The following is a 20,974-nucleotide window of genomic DNA, read 5'->3' as shown; positions in this document are numbered from 1 at the left end:
ACCCAGGTTTGATTCCCAGCATCCCATATGGTCCCCTGAGTACCACCAGGAGTGATTCCTGAGTGCAGAGCCAGGAGTAACCCCTGTGCATCGCCAGGTGTGACGTTAAAAAAAAACAAACAAACAAAAAAACCACTGAGAACCTTACTTTGCTGCCAACTGTTGAAGAGTTAGCATTTCTTTCAGTTAGGCTCGGAGAAACGAGAAGTCTGTACACATTTTGAATCCAGTGTTGTATTTGGAGGGTGGCGCCACCCCAGCAGCACTGAGGGACCCTGATGGCATTCCCTGTCACGGTCACTTCTCCTGGTGAGTCTGGCAGTGCTTGAGTCCAGCATCGTGGTGTTGCTTGGTTCTGGGATGGGGAGCAGGGGAGGGCCCGTGTTGTGGTAGATCAGACTCAGGCCTCTGCAAGCAAGGCATGCGCCCTTGAGTGGTTTTGTTGAGTGGTCTTTTTGAGTGCTCTTCCTGGCAGAGGCGAGTATTATTTCAATACTGAAATCAGATAAAACTGGCTCTTAAAAAGGAAAGCCGGTGACTATATATTCCCTTGTAAATATAATGTAAAGCCCTCCAGTACTAGCACAGTAAATCCAGGAGCATATAAAAAGGATTATATTCCATGACTAAGTGGGAACTATGATAGGAATTAGAAATTGACTTAAACACTGAAAATAAATGAATGTAATGGACCATATTAGGAGAATAAGAAAGGGAAAACCAGGGCCAGAGCAATAGAACAGAATGCAACCAACCTGGTTCGATCCCTGGCACAGGCCAGGAGTGATGCCTGAATGCAGAGCCAGGAGTAAGCCCTGAGCACTGCCAGGTATGGCCCCAAAACAAAACAAACAAAAAACAAAACAAAACAAAAATGGGGAAAACTTAATTTTTTTAATGAACTACTTTCTTATTAGATGCAAAAAATATATTTGACAAAACCCAACATCATTTCACGATAAAACTATTCAACACACTAGAATAAAAAGAGAACTTTCTTATTTGAATGAAGGACATCTATCAAACCCCTAGGGTTAACTCCATACTTAATAGCAAAGCACTGAAAGCTCCCCCCTTGAATCGAGAATAAGAAAACAGACATTCTTGCTATTTCTAGGCAGTAGTACATAGGTTGTCTAACTGGAGAAATTAGACAAGAAGCAGGGAAGTTAAGCATAAAGAAGAGAGGGAAACTATCTCTACTTGTAGATTAATTTTGATATATATACTTATACATGTATACAGAAAATTAGGCAAGTAGGGAAGTTAAGCAAGAATAAGGGAAAAAGTCATCTAGTTTAAAAAAGGAAAACTACTTGCATATAACATTTTCATATATATAATATATATGGAAGATTATAAAAAACTTGTTTAGGTTAATTAGGTAGTTTAGCAAAGATGCTGGATATAATAATAATATACTAGCAATGAATAACAAAGAAATTGAGCTTACCATATGATCAAAAAGGATGTAATCAGTAATACACTTTGAAAAAGTATAACCCTTTTACTCTGAAAACAGCAAAACACTATTGCAAGAAATTAAAGGAGACCCTTATAAGTACAAAGACAGGAATGAATGAAATATCCCATGTAATCTATAGGCTTAATGCTCTCAAAATCCCAATGGCTACTTTTTAGAATTGGACAAAACTGATTCTAAAATTCCTAAAGAAATCCAATAAATGGAAAATAACCCGACAACTCTTGAAAAAGAACAAACTGCGGAACTCACATTCTCCTGTCTCAGACACTGCTACCAAGCTCCAGTCACACTGTGTGGTGTGGGCCTATGGATAGGTAGTGAGAATTGAGATCCATAGTTGATTTTCTATGGTAAATTGATTTTCAACACATATACCAAGAGTTCAGTGGGGGCTGCAGGGGGGGGGTACGGGGAATAATCTTTTCAGCAAATGGTGCTGGGATGGCTGGATACAAGAGAATGTTGAAGTTCAACCCCAGCCTCACACCATACAAAATTTAAGATAGATCAGAGACTGACTTGTAAAATTAGAGGTCAATCTTCATTAGCTTGGCGTTGGCAGGGACTTTCCTAAATATGACATCAAAGTATAACAACCAACGGGGTATAAACAAATAAATTGAAGCTCATCAAAATTAAAACCTTTAGGGCCAGAGAAATAGTACAGCAGGTAGAGCACTTGCCTGGCACACAGCCGACTTGGGTTCACTCCTACCACATACAGCCCCCTGAATACTCTAGGAGTGATCCCTGAGCACAGAGCCGAGAGTCAGCCTTGACATTGCCAGGGTGGCCTCACAACAAGCAAAAATATTTAAATCTCTAATGTGTCAGAGCAAGAATGTCAAAAGACAACCTACAGAAGGAAGGAAAATAGTTGCAAATAGGGGCTGGAGTGATAGCACAGTGGGTAGGGCGTTTGCCTTGCACGCAGCCGACCCGGGTTCGATTCCCAGCATCCCATATGGTCCCCTGAGCATAGCCAGGGGTAATTCCTGAGTGCAGAGCCAGGAGTGACCTGAGCATCGCTGGGTGTGATCCAAAAAAAAAAGAAAATAGTTGCAAATATAAGGATCAGATAACGACAACTCAGTCAGAACACCTATTTTCGAAGAGGTAAAGACCTTCTCAATCAAGCAGTTATAACACAGCTCTAATAGGATCTGGTAGTACATGCCTGATTTATGGCAGATAAGGGAAACACATTACTGGTAATTTTAGCAAAACATTGAAAGTAATTAGAATTAAATTGCAGACTGGAAAGAAATAAAGTCTGTAGAAATCAATATACTGCATATAAATGTGTCATGTTTTTACATCAGGTTATAAATCTTTCGGTAAACAACTTCTAATCAAATTTTCATAGCAGTTAAATTTTTGTGTATAGCCATTAAAAACATAGCAAAAATGTACTTATATACTGAATAGTGATAGTATATGCTATAGGAAAGATTCCATAACTGTCCTATGGTGAAGTGGCTGTTACCATTCAAAAAACGTCAGTGTGATGGTTTATTTAACTTGTTTATTTTTATTTGACATAACATGGAACGAATTGCAGACTTCACACCTTCCAGAATTATGCATTCTTATGTACTGTAACTAATACTTGAGAATGTTTCTGAAATTGTGGCCTGCCTATAAATAAAAATTTTGAAGTAACAAAAGTTTAAAATACATGACCTTTTTAAAAATACACGACTTTTAAGTTACTAAAAAGTCTTTTAAAAGACTTTTAAGTTAATAAAAAGCCCTAAAGAGGGGCTGGAGCAATAGCACAGCGGGTAGGGCATTTGCCTTGCACGTGGCTGACCCGGGTTCAATTCCCAGCATCCCATATGGTCCTCTGAGCACCTCCAGGGGTGATTCCTGAGTGCACAGCCAGGAGTAACCCCTGCGCATTGCCAGGTGTGACCCCCCCCCCAAAAAAAAGCCCTAAAGAATTAGAAAATTTTACTTCTTTCCCAAGTAAAATAGCTCAAATCCAAGTCTTTTTGACTCTATCAGTTGTACTTTTTAAGTTTATTCAAAATAATTAATTCTCAAAGAATAGCAATTAGGGGATTAATTTTAAGCTTTATATTAGCAAATACTGTGTTAAAAATACTACTTTTGTTGACTTAAAATTGGTATTTCATTTAAAGGATAAGAAGTAAATTTCATGACTTCATCTCTCCTAACAGCTGTGTAGTATTCCATTGTGTAGATGTGCCATGGTTTCTTTACCCAGACATCTGTTCTCAAGCACTCAAGTTGTTTCCAGATTCTGGCTATTGTGAATAGTGCTGCAATGAACATAGATGTGCAGATGGCATTTCTGCTGTGTCCTTTTGGGCCCCCAGGATATATTCCCAGAAGTGGTATTGCTAAGTCAAAAGGGAGGTTAATTTCTAGTTTTCTGAAGAATGTCAACAGTTGTTTTCCAAAAAGGCAGGGCTAGTTGGCATTCCAGGATGACTAGTCAATAGTTGGAAATTACCATAAGTATATTGGGGGTGTAGGGTAGTTAAAATAGAAGAGGGGGGCTGTGGCTATTACTAGGGCTATTACTCCCCACTGTAATAGTACAGTGGGGAGGGCACTTGCCTTGCACTCGACCAACCTGAGTTCAATCCCCAGCATCCCATATGGTCCCCCAAGCACCAACAGAAAAGTACCAGGAATAACCCCTGAGCATCACCGGGTGTGACCCAAAAAACAAACAAACAAAAAAATTAGCACATCACATTTGATGGGGTATAAAATAGAAGGCAACCAATATCGATCTCCCCCCCCCCACCACCATATTAGCACATAAGGCTCAACCTGTAATAACATGTTAGTAATCTCTTATATGGACTGGAGCGATAGCACAGTGGGTAGGGCGTTTGCCTTGCACGTGGCCGACCCGGGTTTGATTCTTCCATCTCTTTCTGAGAGCCCAGTAAGCTACTGAGAGTATCCCACCCACACGGCAGAGCCTGGCAAGCTACCCATGGCATATTCGATATGCCAAAAACAGTAACAAGTCTCACAATGGAGATGTTACTAGTGCCAGCTGAAGCAAATCGATGAACAATAGGTTGATAGTGCTGCAGTGCTACAGGATTATATATAGGATAAGAAGAAAATATAAATAATGTAAACAAATGTTTTATTTACAACATTAAACAAATATTGACCATTTCAAATTCTTTAAGTCAAGAAGAGAAAAACAGATGAGTAAGAGAAAAACAGAGAATGGGGAGGTGAAAGAAATTAAAAGGAGGGGAAAGTAATTCAAAGGAGGGAGATTCTCTTTGCCCTTGTAGAAGAAGTTGAATTTAAGTTTAAATAAAGACTGTTACTTAATTCAAACCCATTACAAAATACATAAAGAAAATTGAGGTTTGACTTACTAGTCCAAGATAAAAGATGTTAAGTAACATCACTTAACATCCAGATTATTTCCGTAGCACAGCTGGGGCCTTGAGCCTCTTGTGCCAGCTAGTGGAGGTGGGAGTTAAAAAAAAAAAAACTCGCTTGAAAAAGGAGCCATTGAAAGTAGACTATAGGCCACCGAACACGATGGCCACTCAATACCTCTATTGCAAACCACAACACCCAAAAGGAGAGAGAGAACGAAAGGGAATGTCCTGCCATAGAACCGGGGGTTGGGGGAATGGGGAGGGATGTGGGGGGTGGGAGGGATACTGGGATCAGTGGTGGTGGAGAATGGGCACTGGTGGAGGGATGGGTACTTGATCATTGTGTGACTGGAGTGCAAGCACGAAGGTTTATCACTCTGTAACTGTACCCCTCAGTGATTGACTAATAAATTTAAAACAAAAAAAAGAAAGAAAGGAAAAAGGAGCCATTAAACAGGATGCCCAGGAGGTGAGAACACAATCATGGCAAGTGAGAGGCCCTGAGTTCAGTTCTGGACAACACACACACACACACACACACACACACACACACACACACACTCTGATGCCTACAGCATGACATGTGGCTCAAGTGGTAAAATTGCTTGTCCCCTCCACCCTGTCCCAGCACCGCCATGTGTAACCCTAAGGGCCTTGAGCACCGCTGGCCCAGAGCACTTGCAGGGAGTGGCCCAATGCTCTGAGTGGCCTGGATGCATCCCCCTCGAATCTACAAACAGAACCAAAAACAATAGTCCTAGTCTTAAAGCATGTTTTTCTGACCTGAATGCATAACTATCCATTCTTCCAGTATAGGATCAAGGTATTTCTTTGCACGTGTGTTAACTGTTAAGCATAAACCATGCCATCTAATGATTTCTAATTTCCCTTTTTTTAAAAAGTAAATGGAACACAAATCTAAATTATTTTGAGCACAGAACGCATTTATATTTTTATTAACCCAGTTTTTTAGTTTTTCACCCACACATGATTTAATAGTATTAGCATGCTTTTGTGTTTCCAAACATTTGACCTTTTTTTGTACTCATTTTATTGGGTTGTATAACACTTAAGCTACAGATTTATGATTATTAATACTGCTATTTGCATAAACAGATTGAGGAGCAAACACAGCTGAAGTTGGGATTTACCTACAGTGGAAGAGCTGCATCTCCAGTCAAATGTTTTTTCTTTTCTTCTTCCTGAGGCCTCTGACTTCCCAGGGTGAAAACAAGTGCTTTTCTTCCCCACTGCTCTTTGCTGCCTTGTTGAAATGTTGCTACCAGCTCTTTTAGCTCCCCAAATCTAGAAACCTCAGCCCCCTTCATTTCCTTCTAAATGAGCCCATCACCAGGAGCCCAGAGCCATAGTACAGCAGGGAGGGCATTTATTTGCGTCAGCCAATCCAGGTTCGATCCCTGGCACCACATCTTGCTCTCGTAGCCCCACCAGGAGTGATCCCTGAGTGCAGAACCAGGAGTCAGCCTGAGCATCATGATCTTCCCAAAAAAAAAAAAAAAAAAGAGGCAGTGGGGTGCAGGTGGGATGAGGATGCTGGTAAGGATCTTGGACATTTTGTTGGTTTAGAGGTAAGTCACTATGTACATCAAAACCCTGAGTTAAGGGGCTGGAGCGATAGCACAGCGGGTAGGGTATTTGCCTTGCACGCGGCCGACCCAGGTTCAATCCCCAGCATCCTATATGGTCTCCGCCGAGCACTGCCAAGAGTAATTCCTGAGTGCATGAACCAGGAGTAACCCCTGTGCATTGCCAGGTGTGATCCAAAAAGCAAAAAAATTAAAAAAAGAAAAACACCCTGAGTTAACACTTTTGTAAACATGTGACCCAAGCTATATAGTAAGTCAGTTTGACAAAAGAAAAGAGTTTTCTAAGGAGGCAGGGTGGAAAGAGGAAGAGAACCTTGGGTCACTGGTGGAGGGACTCTGACATTAGTGGTGGGTTTGGGATTAGAACATTGAAAACCTGAAACTCTGTAAATAAAAGCTTTGTAGATCATAACGTATTAAAAAAAAAAGCAAAGAAAAAAAGAAAAGAAAGTAAACAGATTTTATCCTCAGTTCTTGATACTCTAAGAAATCTTATTTAGAAGAGAATGAATAATAAAAATGGAAGTATGTTACAAGAAAACATCTTTACATGTAAGGTTGATGAGAGTTTTTTGTTGTTGCTCTTTTTTATTTTAATGATTTACCAGATAAAAAAAAAGAAAAAAGCTTCAGAACTCCCCACCCCACATTCCCACAGCACACCTAGAGCAGTGGGTGCCTGGGAAAACGCTTCTGAAATCCAAGGCCACTGACAGCCAGGGTCAGGGTGGGCGGGGGTCTTGTTATGTGGCTTGTTCGGAGACATACACTTAAGGTATACAGGGATTATTCCATAACGGGGCATGGCAGAAGGTGGCAAGAGTTTGCTTTTATACTAGTAAATGACTTTGAACTCCACCGTTAGATGTATTACAGATTACCACCAGAGACTTTGGAAGAATAACAGGTAAAATAGGATAACCCAGAATAGGCATCACTAATTTACAGCCCTATGGTAGTCTGGTTCTCAGAAACACGTTTGATAAGAAATTTTTAACTTGTTAACCACAGACTAGATAGTAAAGACTTCCCTAATGAATGGAATTGCTGTACGTGTATTTGCTAACTTGGAATTTCTTGATCCATGTCTACTGTTGTATCTTACTTGAATTTATTTTTACTGTTAGCCGGATGTTTTCCTCATGTTTGTAATGCAGGAGCACTTTCAAGGGCAAGGATAGCGGTTTTGCTACTGCAAAATCAGTCATTACCAGTCATAAGATGCAATGGAAAATAATAATAAACAATGGAAAATTTGCCTTTGGACTTATTTTCAGTTCAGAACAAATAGTAGCATCGATTTTGGGTTTACCTAGCCCAGTAGCCCAACATAGTTGGTTTGGGGTTTTTTTGGTTTTTATTTCTATGTTTTTATTTTTGGTATGTATAACTATTATTGGATCACGATTATTGTTATTATCTTACTCCATTTAGAAAAAAGGAATAAGTGATTTGATGGCAAAACAGATGCCAGAGAGACTTTTCCTCTCCTGTAGTGTTGTTTTTCTTTCTCTGAAGTAGTGTCTGCTAATGAAGTGGTTTGTTTCCTTAGAACAGGATCTGCACCCAGGTCCAACTTTCTGGTGTTGTTATCTGTTGGGATACGTTTCATTTGGAATGCAGTTATATTATTGGGATGTATAAGGCATTAAGTCCATATTCATTCGGTTGTAGACAAATTAATATTTTATTAGTTGGTCTAATTAAAGCTAAATGATTGCTTTAGTCTCATAAATAAGTCATAGCCCAACGAAATAATCTATTCTAATGCCATTTCTTTAACATCTCGATTAGACACCACTGTACATGGACTTCTTCTTTGTTTGATGCCGGGTTTCAATACCAAAAGAAAATTATCAAGCAGTTGAGTGGATATTAGGTGACAACTTGCATATTTGGTAGTAGAATTTCAGAATAGAATAGTCTATTTCCTCAAAAATGTTCATGAATATTAAGTTAAAAAAAAATGAACGCTTACTCTTTTCCTTGGTTTTGTAAAAATGTCGTAGCTTATAATTTTCTTACTTTGGAACCCTGCGTGGGAGTTTAAGGTTAACATAATGTCAAGGAATAATGGGTTGAAAAAATTATTCAATATGAAGAACAGATAATATTGCATATTAATATTTTAAAATCTTATGCTAAAGAATCTTCAAATCATTAACACTGATGTTCAAAGTTTGTGGAATTAGTTTCTATGAAAATATTTTATTTTATGTTACTGGATAACTTGAAGTGAAATGAAATTTTAGGGCCACCTACAGTTTTATTGAAATGAGATTGATCAAGTAGTTGCTTTATCAGTACTTAGGATATTTCTAGAGCAACTTTCTTTTTTTTTTTTCCACTCACATCTCCTTTTCACTTGAGAAATTTTTACATGACCCTGTTTATATAAAGTGGGTATACAAATAAGACATTTACTGAAAATCATAAAAATTAAGAATCTAGGCTCCAGAGTTCATTAGTGCCTTGGCAGATCCAAATTAGGTTAAATATATTCATTACATTCTTAAATTTTATTAAAATGTGGGCTTGTAAGCTCAAGGAAAATTGAGATAAAAACAGATACACATAAAGGACAATCTTGAACTCATTTTAATGTTCTGTATTGAAACACTTAATTTTACATGTAAGCTCACCTTCTGCGTATACCTTTTAGACTTGCTTTAATAATGCTAGAAGATTTATAATATATAGCCTTGTCTTTTCAGGCTCCTTCAACTTAAAATTATATAATTTCTTTATAGTATATGAAAATGTAAGAACATTGTAATATTCCACCATTCTTTATTTTATGGTTGTCATCTATATTATGTTTATAACGTAATATAATGTTTATACACTCCTTGGAATGTACAGGTACAATGACATTAATGTAATTACATATAAACTGAGTAACAGTATTATTATTTGTGTTATGCTATACTTTGGTAATATTAAAGAAACCAAAATGAAAAACTAGCCTTGCTAGCACTGCTCGGGGACATGCGTTGTGGGGAATTGGACCCCGGCTCCCAGCATGCCAGACGCGCACGGTCCTTTAAGTGATCGCTCCAGACTTGTTCTGGTTTTTGTATTTTAGTGGGCTACTGGGAGTTTGTCACATGTCTGCATAATTTAGAGGCCTTTAGAGATTTAGTTTATACAGTTTATAGAAAGGATTTAGGAGGGTCTTCATTTGTGACTCTCTCCTATTGGGGGACTAAATATCAAGTCAAGAACTAGATTTACACTTACATGGTCAGGTGACTTACAGCAGAAGTATGAAGGAAAGTGAAGAAAAGAATCTTTTCAACAAATTGTACAGAAACGATCATAGATTCTTATGCCCCCAAACCTCACAAACCTGGTACTGCATAGTATGTGTAAAAGTGAACTCAGCAGAGGCCAGATCAGTCGTAGAGCAGGCATTTGCCTTGCACACGGCGGACCCGGTTTTGATCTCCAGCACCCTATAAGGTCCCCCAGGCCCTGCCAGGAGTGATCCCTGAGCACAGGGCCAGGAGTAGCCCCTGGGCAATGCCGGGTGTGGCCCCAAACAAACAAAAAAATGCACTCAACATTGGTGCCAGAGTAATAGAGCAGCAGGTGAGGTGTTTACCTTGCACACAACTGGCCCAGGTTTGATCCCAGCACCCCTGGGCATCATCACTCCCGAGTAGCATCAGCAGTGATGCCTGAGTGCAGAGCCAGGACGGTGCCCTGAGCACCACCAGGTGTAGCTCAAAGGCGGGGGCGGGGGGGAAGAGAGAGAGAGAGAGAGAGAGAGAGAGAGAGAGAGAGGTCAACATGGATTGTAGATTTATGTGAAGCATCAAGTTATAAAATACGTAGAAGAAACTTAAGAGAACATCTTTGTGATCTTAGGTGAACCCAAGATTTCTTAGCTACGGCATTAAACATTTAATCCACAGGGGGGAAAGTTAATAAATTGAACTTGACAGAAGTAGAATCCCCAGCTCTTCAGCAAACACAAGAGCATAGAAGAATAAGTTAAAGGCTGGGAGAAAATATTTGCAAATCACAGAGCTGATAAAGAACTTTTTTTTTTATAACTGCAGTGTCTGTATTTGTTTATTTATTTATTTTGCTTTTTGGGTCACACCTGGCGATGCTCAGGGGTTACTCCTGGCTCTTCACTCAGGAATTACTCCTGGTGGTGCTCGGGGGACCCTATGGGATGCTGGGGATCGAACCCGGGTTGGCCGCGGGCAAAGCAAATGCCCTGCCCTACCCGCTGTGCTATTGCTCCAGCCCTGATAGAGAACTTTTGTCCAGAATACATAAAGGCATCTCAAGCAATTAAAGAAAATAAATCTCCTAATTTTAAAAATGAGCAAAGGATTTGATCCTTCATTTATTACTTATCCAAAGAAGATTAAACACATGGCAAATAAATACAGGATATTCAACATCATCAGGAAAATGCAAATTAGACCCAAGATAAAATTAAAATAGCTAGAACTTTAAAAGTTGATGATGAGTTTGTAGAACGACTGAAACAACTGCTTATGAGCACTCAAAAATGGCCATTTGGGGAAATCATTTGTTTCTTTAAGATTAAAGCACACAACTACCATGATCCAGCCATTTCATTTCCAGGCATTTATCCAAGAGCATGAGTGTGCATGCACGCATGTACACACACACACACACACACACACACACACACACACACACACACGCACCGTCAAGTGCCCCTTGAGAGAGGGTGCAGAGAGGAAATGCTGTGCGGTGCTTCTGAGCAGGCAGCTGTGGTCTGGAGTGCCTCACCCTTGCATGGCCAGAGCCACCTTCCTCCGGATGTTCATGACATGCCACAGCCCAGGCCCTTGCCACTGTCACATACTCGGGGCTCTGAGTGCTTGGCACTTCTTTTCCAGATTGCTGCCCCCTCGGAACACACGCCAGGTTCTGTCATAATATAAACAACTCCAAATAAATCTCATTTCCACGTCATGAAAGTTACGTTCATTGTGCACCAGCTGCAAGTTCTGTCCCTCTGAGACACGGACTGGAAAGGAGTCGTTCTTTGAAACATTGCTGGTTGTTGTTCATGTTCACTGGATAGAAAGATTATGTGATATGGAGAGGTTAAGACTGATTTTCCAGCCTGGCTCTGCCTTTTTTTATTCTTATCAGCAGTCACACTGAGCTGAACTTCTGTCTCATTTTAGGGTACGTGAAAATCTTAAAGCAGTGGCACTGATAACCACATTTTAAAGTCACAGTACAAAAATTACACAAAACGTCTTTCCATTTCTGCTGCCTAGTGAAGTGCTTTCTTTAGCTGGGGAGGGTCTTGATCCTCTGGGCTGGACAAGGAACCTGAGGTTCAGAGTGGTCATTGAATCGACTCATCTCACAGCAGTAGAACGGGACTAGAACCCAGGGATTACGTTGGAATGCTTTTTTTTTTCTTCAAATTGGAGAATACTACACTCTGTATTTACACATTCTTGATGTTGGCCATCTCCTCAACAGGCCACGTCCCAGAGGTGTCTCGTCTCCCGTGTTGCCAGCGGTTGGAGCACCATGGATCACTCCGGGGCACTCGACGCCGAGGATGAGTTGGGACCTTTAGCCCATCTCGCTCCCAGCCCTCAGAGTGAAGCCGTCGCTCACGAACTCCAGGAGCTCTCCCTGCAGTCCAGTCAGCACTTGCCCCCGCTGAATGAGAGGAAGAATGGTGAGTCTGTCCGCCCGTGCGCCGGGACCCTTGGTTCAAAGACCTGCCCTTTCTGAGCTCCCGTCTGCCTTGGTGACCACTGCCCTAGTGCGTTCAGTGATTGGACGCAGAAGAGAATCCCACTGACGTGCTTCCTTCCTGGCTCTGGGTCTCAGGCAGAATTTGTACCCAATTATTTGGTGATCTCCCTAGTAACTTTTCTTTGGCAGCAACGTTCTCTCGGAAAACCAGCTTTAGTTTTAACCATTTTGACACAAGCAGAAGATTCTGTGCCAGAATTGCACTGGACGATGACTTGCTGTTCTGAGTCCAGAGAACAGAGCTTGCAAATTTGGCTATATTCTTCCCACGTTTCACATCTCCAGTGTGCTGCTCCTGATCTTAACGATTGCTTAGGAAATTAGAACTTCTTACTTGAGTGTTTTTAATGTGTATAGGAGATGATAATATTTAGTATATATGACTGGCTTAGCCTATTACAGAGGGAATATTTTCTGTTGACTTGTTACTTGTTCAGGAAATTATCCCTAAACACAGAGACATCTCTGAGTTTCCAGGAGACACAGTGTTAGGTGTTTGTTTTTTTTAAAAAAAAACATAGAAACAGATGATACATATTTTTAATATTTAAAACATAAAAAATAACAAGAGTCAGGATGTTAAAATTTACACACACTAAGTATACACATTTGAAAGGTAGATTTAGGACTTTGAACTGGATTTGCTATGCTTTCCATGGCATTGATGAGTCTTAGATTCACAAATATAAACGTATATTTAACTTTGGTTTTAAAGGAGGTGGGGAGATAAAACCATTCCCCTAGAGCACTTTTGTACCTTGTTACTCATTTTTGTGACTAGGTGTTTCCCATTTCTTCTAGTGCTGGCCTTTTCTTACTCGGGAAAATGAATGAAAGGCTACTATGATTAGTTGTTTATTAGCACATGTCCTTGCAGTTATTTGTTCTCTTATCAAATAAGATATCTAATCCTTGGACCTGCTGCTGGTTCAACCAGATTTGTTTTGAGCAACAGCTTCACTGAGTACCAGCAAAGCCTACAGGAGGCTGTTAATGATTTGGGGGTTTTGTTTCATTAGCTTTTGGGCTCACACCTGGGGCACAGGATCTCCTCTTGGATCAGTGCCTGGGAATCACTCCCAGTGGTGCTGGGGAACCGTACAGTATCTATAATGAACCCCCGGTCCAGCATACAAGTATGCACTCCGGTTCATTGAGCTCTCTTCCCGTCCCAGGGTGGGGATGGCATTTGGACCTTCCTCACCTAGGAACCTCACTTCAGCTTAGATTGCAACCAAAAGGCTAAAAGCACATTTACTGAAACATGACTAAATGTGATCAGATTTTTCACAGTACACTTGGATCAATATTTTTCAAGTTATTATCTTCAAAGAAAATAATGGTTGAACTTGTATAAGCTTCATTAATAATACAGTCGGTCAAGAGATGACTTACAGGTGCAGAGGAGGGTAAATAGGGAAGTTTCATACTTAGGGGTATTGGTACAGCTCTCTACAATGTCTTGCAAGAATAGTTACTTGAATATTGTGTGAATATAAGGTAAGGCCAAATATCAGGTAGTCTTCCCTTGGGGACTTTTAGGTGAATTGATAAAGTTTCTGATTTATGGGGCCAGAGTGAGAGTACAACAGGTAGGGCATTTGTGTTGCACATGGACCACCCGGGTTCAATCCCCGGTTCCCCAAGCACCGCCAGGAGTAATTCCTGAGTGCAGGAGTCAGAACTAACCCCTGAGTATTGCTGGGTGTGGTCTAAAAATAAACATAAAATATTTTCTGATTCGTTAATTTAGGTACACATGCATAATTAAAATCACATGATATAAAAAGCAGTATAATATATTAAAGAATTGCTTTATCCACAACCCTTTTTCTTCTAGTCAGTTTGCTCAGATTCTGTCCAAGAATCTTGGTGGTAAGTGTCCTTTGTAAAGGCCCCTTTGCAGTGCTCCTCTGGCACTGCCCTCCAGGGTATGTCTGCAGTAATGTTTCTCCTGCTTGAGTGACAGGATTTGTGGAGGCACGCATCATCTGACAGTGATGAGTTTATGACTGAAGAAGCCACACACCAATGAGGCTGAATTTTTTTTCCCCCTCAAAGTTGTTTATTCTTAGTATCTACAGTGGTCCCTCATGTTGACTTGTGATTGGGTATTCTGTTTTGCGGGGATTATTTAGTTTCTGTTTTCTAATTCTGTCATTTTTTGAGTTAGTAAGGTACTCACATGACCTGCTAAGAAAAAGGAGTGCAGACAAATCCACGACGAAAAGCAGGATGCTCCCTTGGTGTCCCTTAGCCTACCCGGTTTCTTCTCCAGAGGAAACGGTGTCTTGGGTTCTTTCTGAAACTGGTACTTGGATGCATTTTTAAAAGCAATGTTTTTTTAAAGTTGTCTTTGTAACAACATTCGACATTTTTAATTGTAGCTTCAGAATTACCTGGAAATAATATGTTGTTTCCAACCACCCCCCTCCCCCGCCCGCCTTGATTCTATTAAGGTATGTCTATAAATACCCTAGGAGTAGCTTCAATGTGAAGTTCATTTTTTTAAAGCTCATTTGTTTTCTTTAAGTACTTTTTTTTATTGAATATTCAGTAAATGAAAGAACATCTTATGAGGTATTGTGTAAGAACTCAAATATGAAGCAGTCTCCTCTTTGCTAAGTGACTTTGGGATCTTATAAGCCTTTTAGCTTCTGTTCAGGCATACAATCTCCTTTTAGGCCTGTAATGTGTATTAGCCTAATTTGCATATACATTTCCGAGCATAGAAGGGGTCCTTAAAGCTGTCATAGATCGAGGTTTTTTCATGTTAATTTCTTTTTTTTTAAGGACTTCTTAATGCCATGTTTAAATAATACCATATACAAAATGTAGATATCAGCCTCAAAATACAAAAGTAGTATTTAAGTATTATGAAGTAATTTAATTTAGATGGCTCCTTGGTAATCATTATTGTTAGACATAGGCATTTGAATTTTTGTTAGAATAATTTTCTGCTGAAGAAAATGGTGATACTGGGGCCGGAGATACATATAGTTCAGCGGGTAAGGCGCTTGCCTTGCATGTGGCTGGCCCAGGTTTGATTCCTGGTATCCCATATGGTTCCCTGTGTACCACCTGGAGTAATTCCTGAATGCAGAGTCAGGAGTAAACCCTGCTGGCTGTGACCCAAACAGCAAATCCAAAAAGGTGATATTTCAATCTGAAATTACTGTATAGAAAAGGATTGTGCCAGTGAATCATTTATAAATAGATTTTACAAGAAAAATGAAAAACTAAAATGTATACTTGGGTGAGGATTGTAGGATTTTCCTCATTTTTATTAATACTTGTGTTGAGAACGGTAGAAGGCCAAAATGGTCCCACTTTTTGGGGTAGAGGCTACCGTACATCAGATAAGATAGTTGTACTTGGCATGTGAGCAACCCAGGTTTGGTCCCCAGCACCACATATGTTCACCCCCACAGCCTGTCAGGAGTGATCCCTGAGGGCAGTACCCTATCACTGCCAAGTATTGCCCCCAAAAACACAATAGTCCCTCCACTCTAATAAATATAAAAGGTATTTAGCAATAATAAGAAGCTAAGAATTTCCTTTACCCCTAAATATGGCCAAAATAATTCTGTAGTTAGTGGCATCTAAAAAGTAAGGCATCTTTTAGACAATAACCCTGCCCAACCAAAGAGACTTTGGTAAAGGAAAGCAGATACAGAGAAACAAAAATAATATGCTTTTTGCTAAAATAATTCAAATTGAGCTTTATGTTGATGTTTTATACACACCACAGGTCTATTTTCATATTTCAGTATTAATATTTCCTTCTGATGGTGAAACACTGGGAATAGAAAGGAAATCAATCAAAGGGACTGTTAGGTTTTCTTTTCATTGTTAAAACAGGAAGAGTTCAGTGCTATAAATTGAATACAGCTTTATAAAGCCAGAAAAGGAGGCTGTTAAAATAGCCTTTTGCCTTGGATGTGACCATAAGGGAGAAGCTTTTCACTCACAAGGTCATCTGTAAGACAGGTACCTACATAGGTGAAGTTAGACTTTTAAGTCATTGGCAATACTGCCATAGAGTAGATGTGGTTGACATGAGTCCTATTTCATAAAGCAGTTGGGAACTTTAGTACATGGTCTGGTTCTGAGTCCAGGGATTTTCAGATGAGACTCGGTCCTGTTTCCATGGCCATAGAGACCCTCTCACCCACTGTCTGGAGTATTAAGTCCATGAAAAAGGAGTATTTGCCACCTTCCTCCTTCTGTGTTAACAGACATTTTTAAACTAGTTCCAATGAAATGAATGTTTCAAGCATCAGTCAAGAGATGAGATTTATTTGGCATTCTTATTTTAAACTTAGGTATTATTATTAGGTTACTGCAGTTTTTCATCTGGTAGTCCCATCTGAAATACTATTTTTTTTCCATCATTAAATTGAACAGTTTTAGATCACCTATTGTTCTGTTCCTGAATCGCTAGTTAATAGAAAGAAAGGGGGATTTTTGCTTTTTTTTTTTTTTTGTCACACCCGGCGATGCTCAGGGGTTACTCCTGGCTCTGCACTCCAGAATCACTCCTGGTGGTACTCGGGGGACCATATGGAATGTTGGGATTCGAACCCAAGTTGGCCGCTTTCAAGACAAACGCCCTATCCGCAGTGCTATCACTCCAGCCCCAAGAAAGTTGTTTTTTGAGAGTTCGTTGCATGCCAGGAAACCCAAGGTGACTCTTCACCGAGTTCAGTGTAGGTATCAGTACATTTATGAACACTCAGATGATCATTCCCTGGCCCTGAAAGCCAGCCAAAGAAAACTGCTTGCCTTGCATCATAGAAAACAAATAACATATGTTCACAGCTGGCCTTTTCTTTAAGTTTTCCTCTGAAAACATTCCCCCACTGCTCATTAGGCCTGGAGACTTGCTGTCAGCCCCGTGCTGGGAAATGTGCAAGGGTGATGAGTGTTTATCCTGAAAAAAATCATTGTCCTCCAGAGCGTACACAGACTTGTGTCATCTACTAGAGACTGGTGAGGAAAGGTTGTTTCTCATTTCTTTGGAGCAGACAATAAGACAAAATTAGCCTAGTTTCATGAGTGGAAAAGAAAGAAATAGATGCCAAATGGCCAAGACATGGAACTGTGAAATTTTAAAGGTAATAGCAATGAATACTCTTCTGTAACGTTAACTTATCAGTGCCTTTCTTAAAGTATGTAGGGTCTGGAATATCTGTTTTAGATATTTAGGATATCTAAAATATCCTAAATTTTAGATTTAGGTTGCATGCTGCCGACCCAGGTTCAGTCTCTGGCACATCCGTGAGCACAGAGAACTGCTGGGCATGCTCTAAGACCCCCAGTATAATGCTAATACAATTCCCAAAGATATTAATGCTTGTTCTGATATATTTTGGTAATTTTTTCCCCAGACTTTCAAAATTAAAAGGAGTTGAGTCCTTTCCAGAGAATAGAAATCATTCTCTTTTAATATAATTTTTTTTAACAAAATATGTTTTTTTGGCTTTCGAATTTTTGTTGAACTCAAATAAAGGTTAAAGCCAGTTAAGAGTGTCCTGACAACTGCAAATGAAAGTCTTGATTCGTTGTGGCAGCTTTCAAACTCTTTTTGTTGGTGACAATCTCTTGAGCCTTGACAATGAAAAAGCCGTGTAAGTAGCTTATAGGCGAGGCAGTTTCTTTCATGGGGATTTCTTTATAGTCTCCTATTAAGTAGTGTGTTTTTCTCTCCACAGTGTAAATAAGCTCCTGTAACGCTGTCCACCTTCTTTTTTTTTTTTTGGCTCTGAGTTTCTAATTAGGTAGTTTTGCTGTTACTAAGGATTTTGTTTGCTTCAGTGCATTGCTAAACACGCCTAGACACATACACAGGTGGGGAGAGCGGGCTGGGCCTGAATTAAGTCTCCTCCCCTCGGTAGCTGGTGGAGTCAGATGTTCTCATTCTTTGCTTTCATTTTGCTGGAGGTTGGAGGGGGGTGCAAGGTAGATGATGCTTGTGGTTTCAGAAATAACCTCAGCAAGACCCTAGTCCCCAGATAACAGCCCCTGGAGCTTTGTTTTGAGTTGCTATTCCAGTGTTTTGCTCGTATTCCACTGCAGAAATGCCCTATGCCCTTGAAAGCTCAACATCAACACATTCACTAAAAGTAATGTTTAGCACATAATAGTAATTGGAGGTTAATCCAACATGTGGCTCATTATCTTAAACTTACAAAGATGTTTGCCAAAAAATTTTACCAGCTTTTTCTAGTTACTAGAGTCTTCGACGTGCATTGTTTGTTATATAGATTATTCAAGATATTTTTACAAAGCTAGAGTCACTGCATGACTCATGAACTGGTGAATAAATTGAAACTATTAAGAAATACACTTTTCTGTCCTTCAGAAAGTAGTTTTAAAAAAGAACAAAATGATAGTGATTAATGTTACTTAGCTATAATTCCCTAGCTACTTAGGTTAGTTGGACTTAAATATTATATAATCAGACCCTCTACTGGGCCAAAAAACTTTGTTAAGTTTGGGCTTGCTTTATTTATAACTGTTACCTCACCCAATCACAACGAACTAGCTAAAAAGAAAAAGAAGTGCTAGATAGGGGATACTTGCTTTAGAAAAGCCTGAGAAGTATTCGGGGTGTCCTGAAGAAAAGGGAGCATGATTATTGTCTTCCATTGTTAATTTGCCTTGAAATCAGCAATAAAGCACGATGTTAGAAAGCAACAAGACAAATATGTTGGGATGACAAATGTATTGGGATTTTATTTTTGGTGCTACGCTAATATTATCACCAGACTAATTGGCAAATATCATACCCATTGTTTTTCTAACTCAACTTTAAGTTAATCCAGACTATTGGCTCTCCCCCCCTCACCTGCTACCCTGCTATTATTAACAGGAAGTGTAGTCTTTTGGGAGTCAGGACTTCAGTCTCCTCCGCTGACTCAGTCTGTGAGCGTGGGTAAGTCTCCGAAGCGCTCTGTGTCGTCGTAGTATCTGTATGGTAGCCCTCAGCCCATGTGTCTCTCCCTGGCTGCCTTCCTCGTGATGTCATGTGTTCTTAAATCTCATCATCACCGTTGCCGTGTGCTATTCATTGGGCAGCCAAAAACAGGGGGGAAAAAATCACTCCTATCTCATTTAACTGATAGAACTTTTTCCAGGTACGAATCAGTCATTTTCCAAACCTACATGCCCGCTCACTCTCCTCCACCCCCTACTTAAATGGACAAAGAAATGGATTCCATTTGTATACTCAAATAATGTATCTAATTCAGAACGTGTGAGAGATCTTACTATTTATGATTTCCAAGGGTTGGGCAGGTATGAGTTAACATTTTTATTAACAGCACCGGACTATCAGTTAAAAGACAATACTTTAGCTTTTTTATTTTTAAGTCCAAGTTTTTATTCTTTCCTTTTGTTTTCTTTTCTCTTTTGTCTTTTACGTTGTTGGTTTCATAATGGAAAATGCTAATAGTTGGGTCTCTGTAATAAAGACATGACAAGAAAAACAAAAAGACTCTTTCACAAACTGCCTTTGGTTCCCGTAGGCTGTTTAAAACCTGACTCGCGTTAGAATCGGTCAGCAGCATGCCTGTCTCCTCCGACAGGATTGGGGCCCAGTCACAGCCCTGAAGAAGTGTCTCAACTGAATTGCTTGGCCAAACCCCACATTGCGTGTCGTATGAAAGCAAGTTTGCTCTATCAGCTTACTTGGCTCCCCCCAAGTATCAGCCAAAACCTGTGTCAACAGTGTCAAATGTTCTTATTGTTAAAAAAACATTTATTGAATGATTATTGACTGTATCTCACTTTGTTGTTGTTGTTGTTGTTATTGTTTTTAAATTTTGGATCCCCCTTGGGCTGTGCATAGGGCTTCCTCCCGACTCTGTGCTCAGGGATCACTCCTAGAGATGCTCAGGGGACCAAATGGGGTGCCAGGGATTGAACCCGGGTCCACCATGTGCAAGGCAAGCGCCCTACCTGCTGTACTATCACTCTGGCCCCCTTCATTGTATCTCTTACCCTCATATAATTCTTAGATTTTGAGCTTACATACAGTGTTGGCAGTTCAAAATGTTCAAAAAATTGTTGGACACGAAAATCTTTCAAAGTTATCCCCTTACTGGTTAAAACAAAATAATTTTTTTTTTTTTTGCCACACCTAGTGATACTCCAGGGCCATGCCTGGTAGTTCTCACGGGACCACGTATGGTGCCAGGATTCAAGCCAGGGTCATGGTCGCAGCCGTCTGGTAGGCGAGCACCCTCACTTTTCTGTTACCCCCCTGGCCCGTATGCCCTCGGCTGTATACAGTTGACCTTAGGGAGGGTTCTTAAGAGCCTGGTGTTAAGAAAAGAAGGGCTGCACGTTCCAGAGCGCGCTCTGCTGTACCTGGTTGTGCTCTGGGGGTCCGGCAACGTTTGTGCCTCTCCTGTTAGACATGTGCTTCCCACCCAGAGACTGAAAGGGTGAAATGAAAGAAAAGCGTTTGCAGTAGCTGCCACTCATTTGGCCCAGCCTCAGCTGTATGTTGCAGTTACCTGGACTGCTGGTGTCAGACACCTGGGAAAGAGGCAGCCTGGGCAGTGGTCAGAGCAGCACCCTGGCACCTCCCGCTCTGCTCACGCCTCCGTCGGAGTCATGCTCGAGCTTTCCCATCACTAATGTTGATGGAAGACCACTGTTACCTTTGCTGTCAGTTTCCTCATCTGCAGAATGGGATTACACTGGTTCCTGCTTCG

The 20,974-nt window shown here is 40.3% G+C and overlaps 1 protein-coding gene across 3 annotated transcripts in view; it reads left to right on the top strand.

Annotated features, from left to right (window-relative positions):
* Positions 1-20,974, top strand: part of MRTFB (myocardin related transcription factor B) — a 172,599-nt gene that overhangs the window by 57,210 nt on the left and 94,415 nt on the right. For 2 of the 3 annotated variants that reach the window (XM_055134843.1, XM_055134844.1), the window contains exons 4-5: positions 11,967-12,171; positions 19,126-19,188. In XM_055134843.1, coding sequence (XP_054990818.1) covers positions 12,018-12,171; positions 19,126-19,188 — 217 coding nt within the window. In that variant the 5' untranslated portion in view covers positions 11,967-12,017. The remainder of the gene's footprint in view (positions 1-11,966; positions 12,172-19,125; positions 19,189-20,974) is intronic. The other variant, XM_055134845.1, reaches the window with a different exon arrangement.

Source organism: Sorex araneus, chromosome 4, assembly GCF_027595985.1.
Source record: "Sorex araneus isolate mSorAra2 chromosome 4, mSorAra2.pri, whole genome shotgun sequence".
In the NCBI taxonomy this organism is placed as follows: Eukaryota; Metazoa; Chordata; class Mammalia; order Eulipotyphla; family Soricidae; genus Sorex; species Sorex araneus.
The sequence above is the reverse complement of the archived record's forward strand: the minus strand, read 5'-3'. Positions and strand labels throughout refer to the sequence as shown.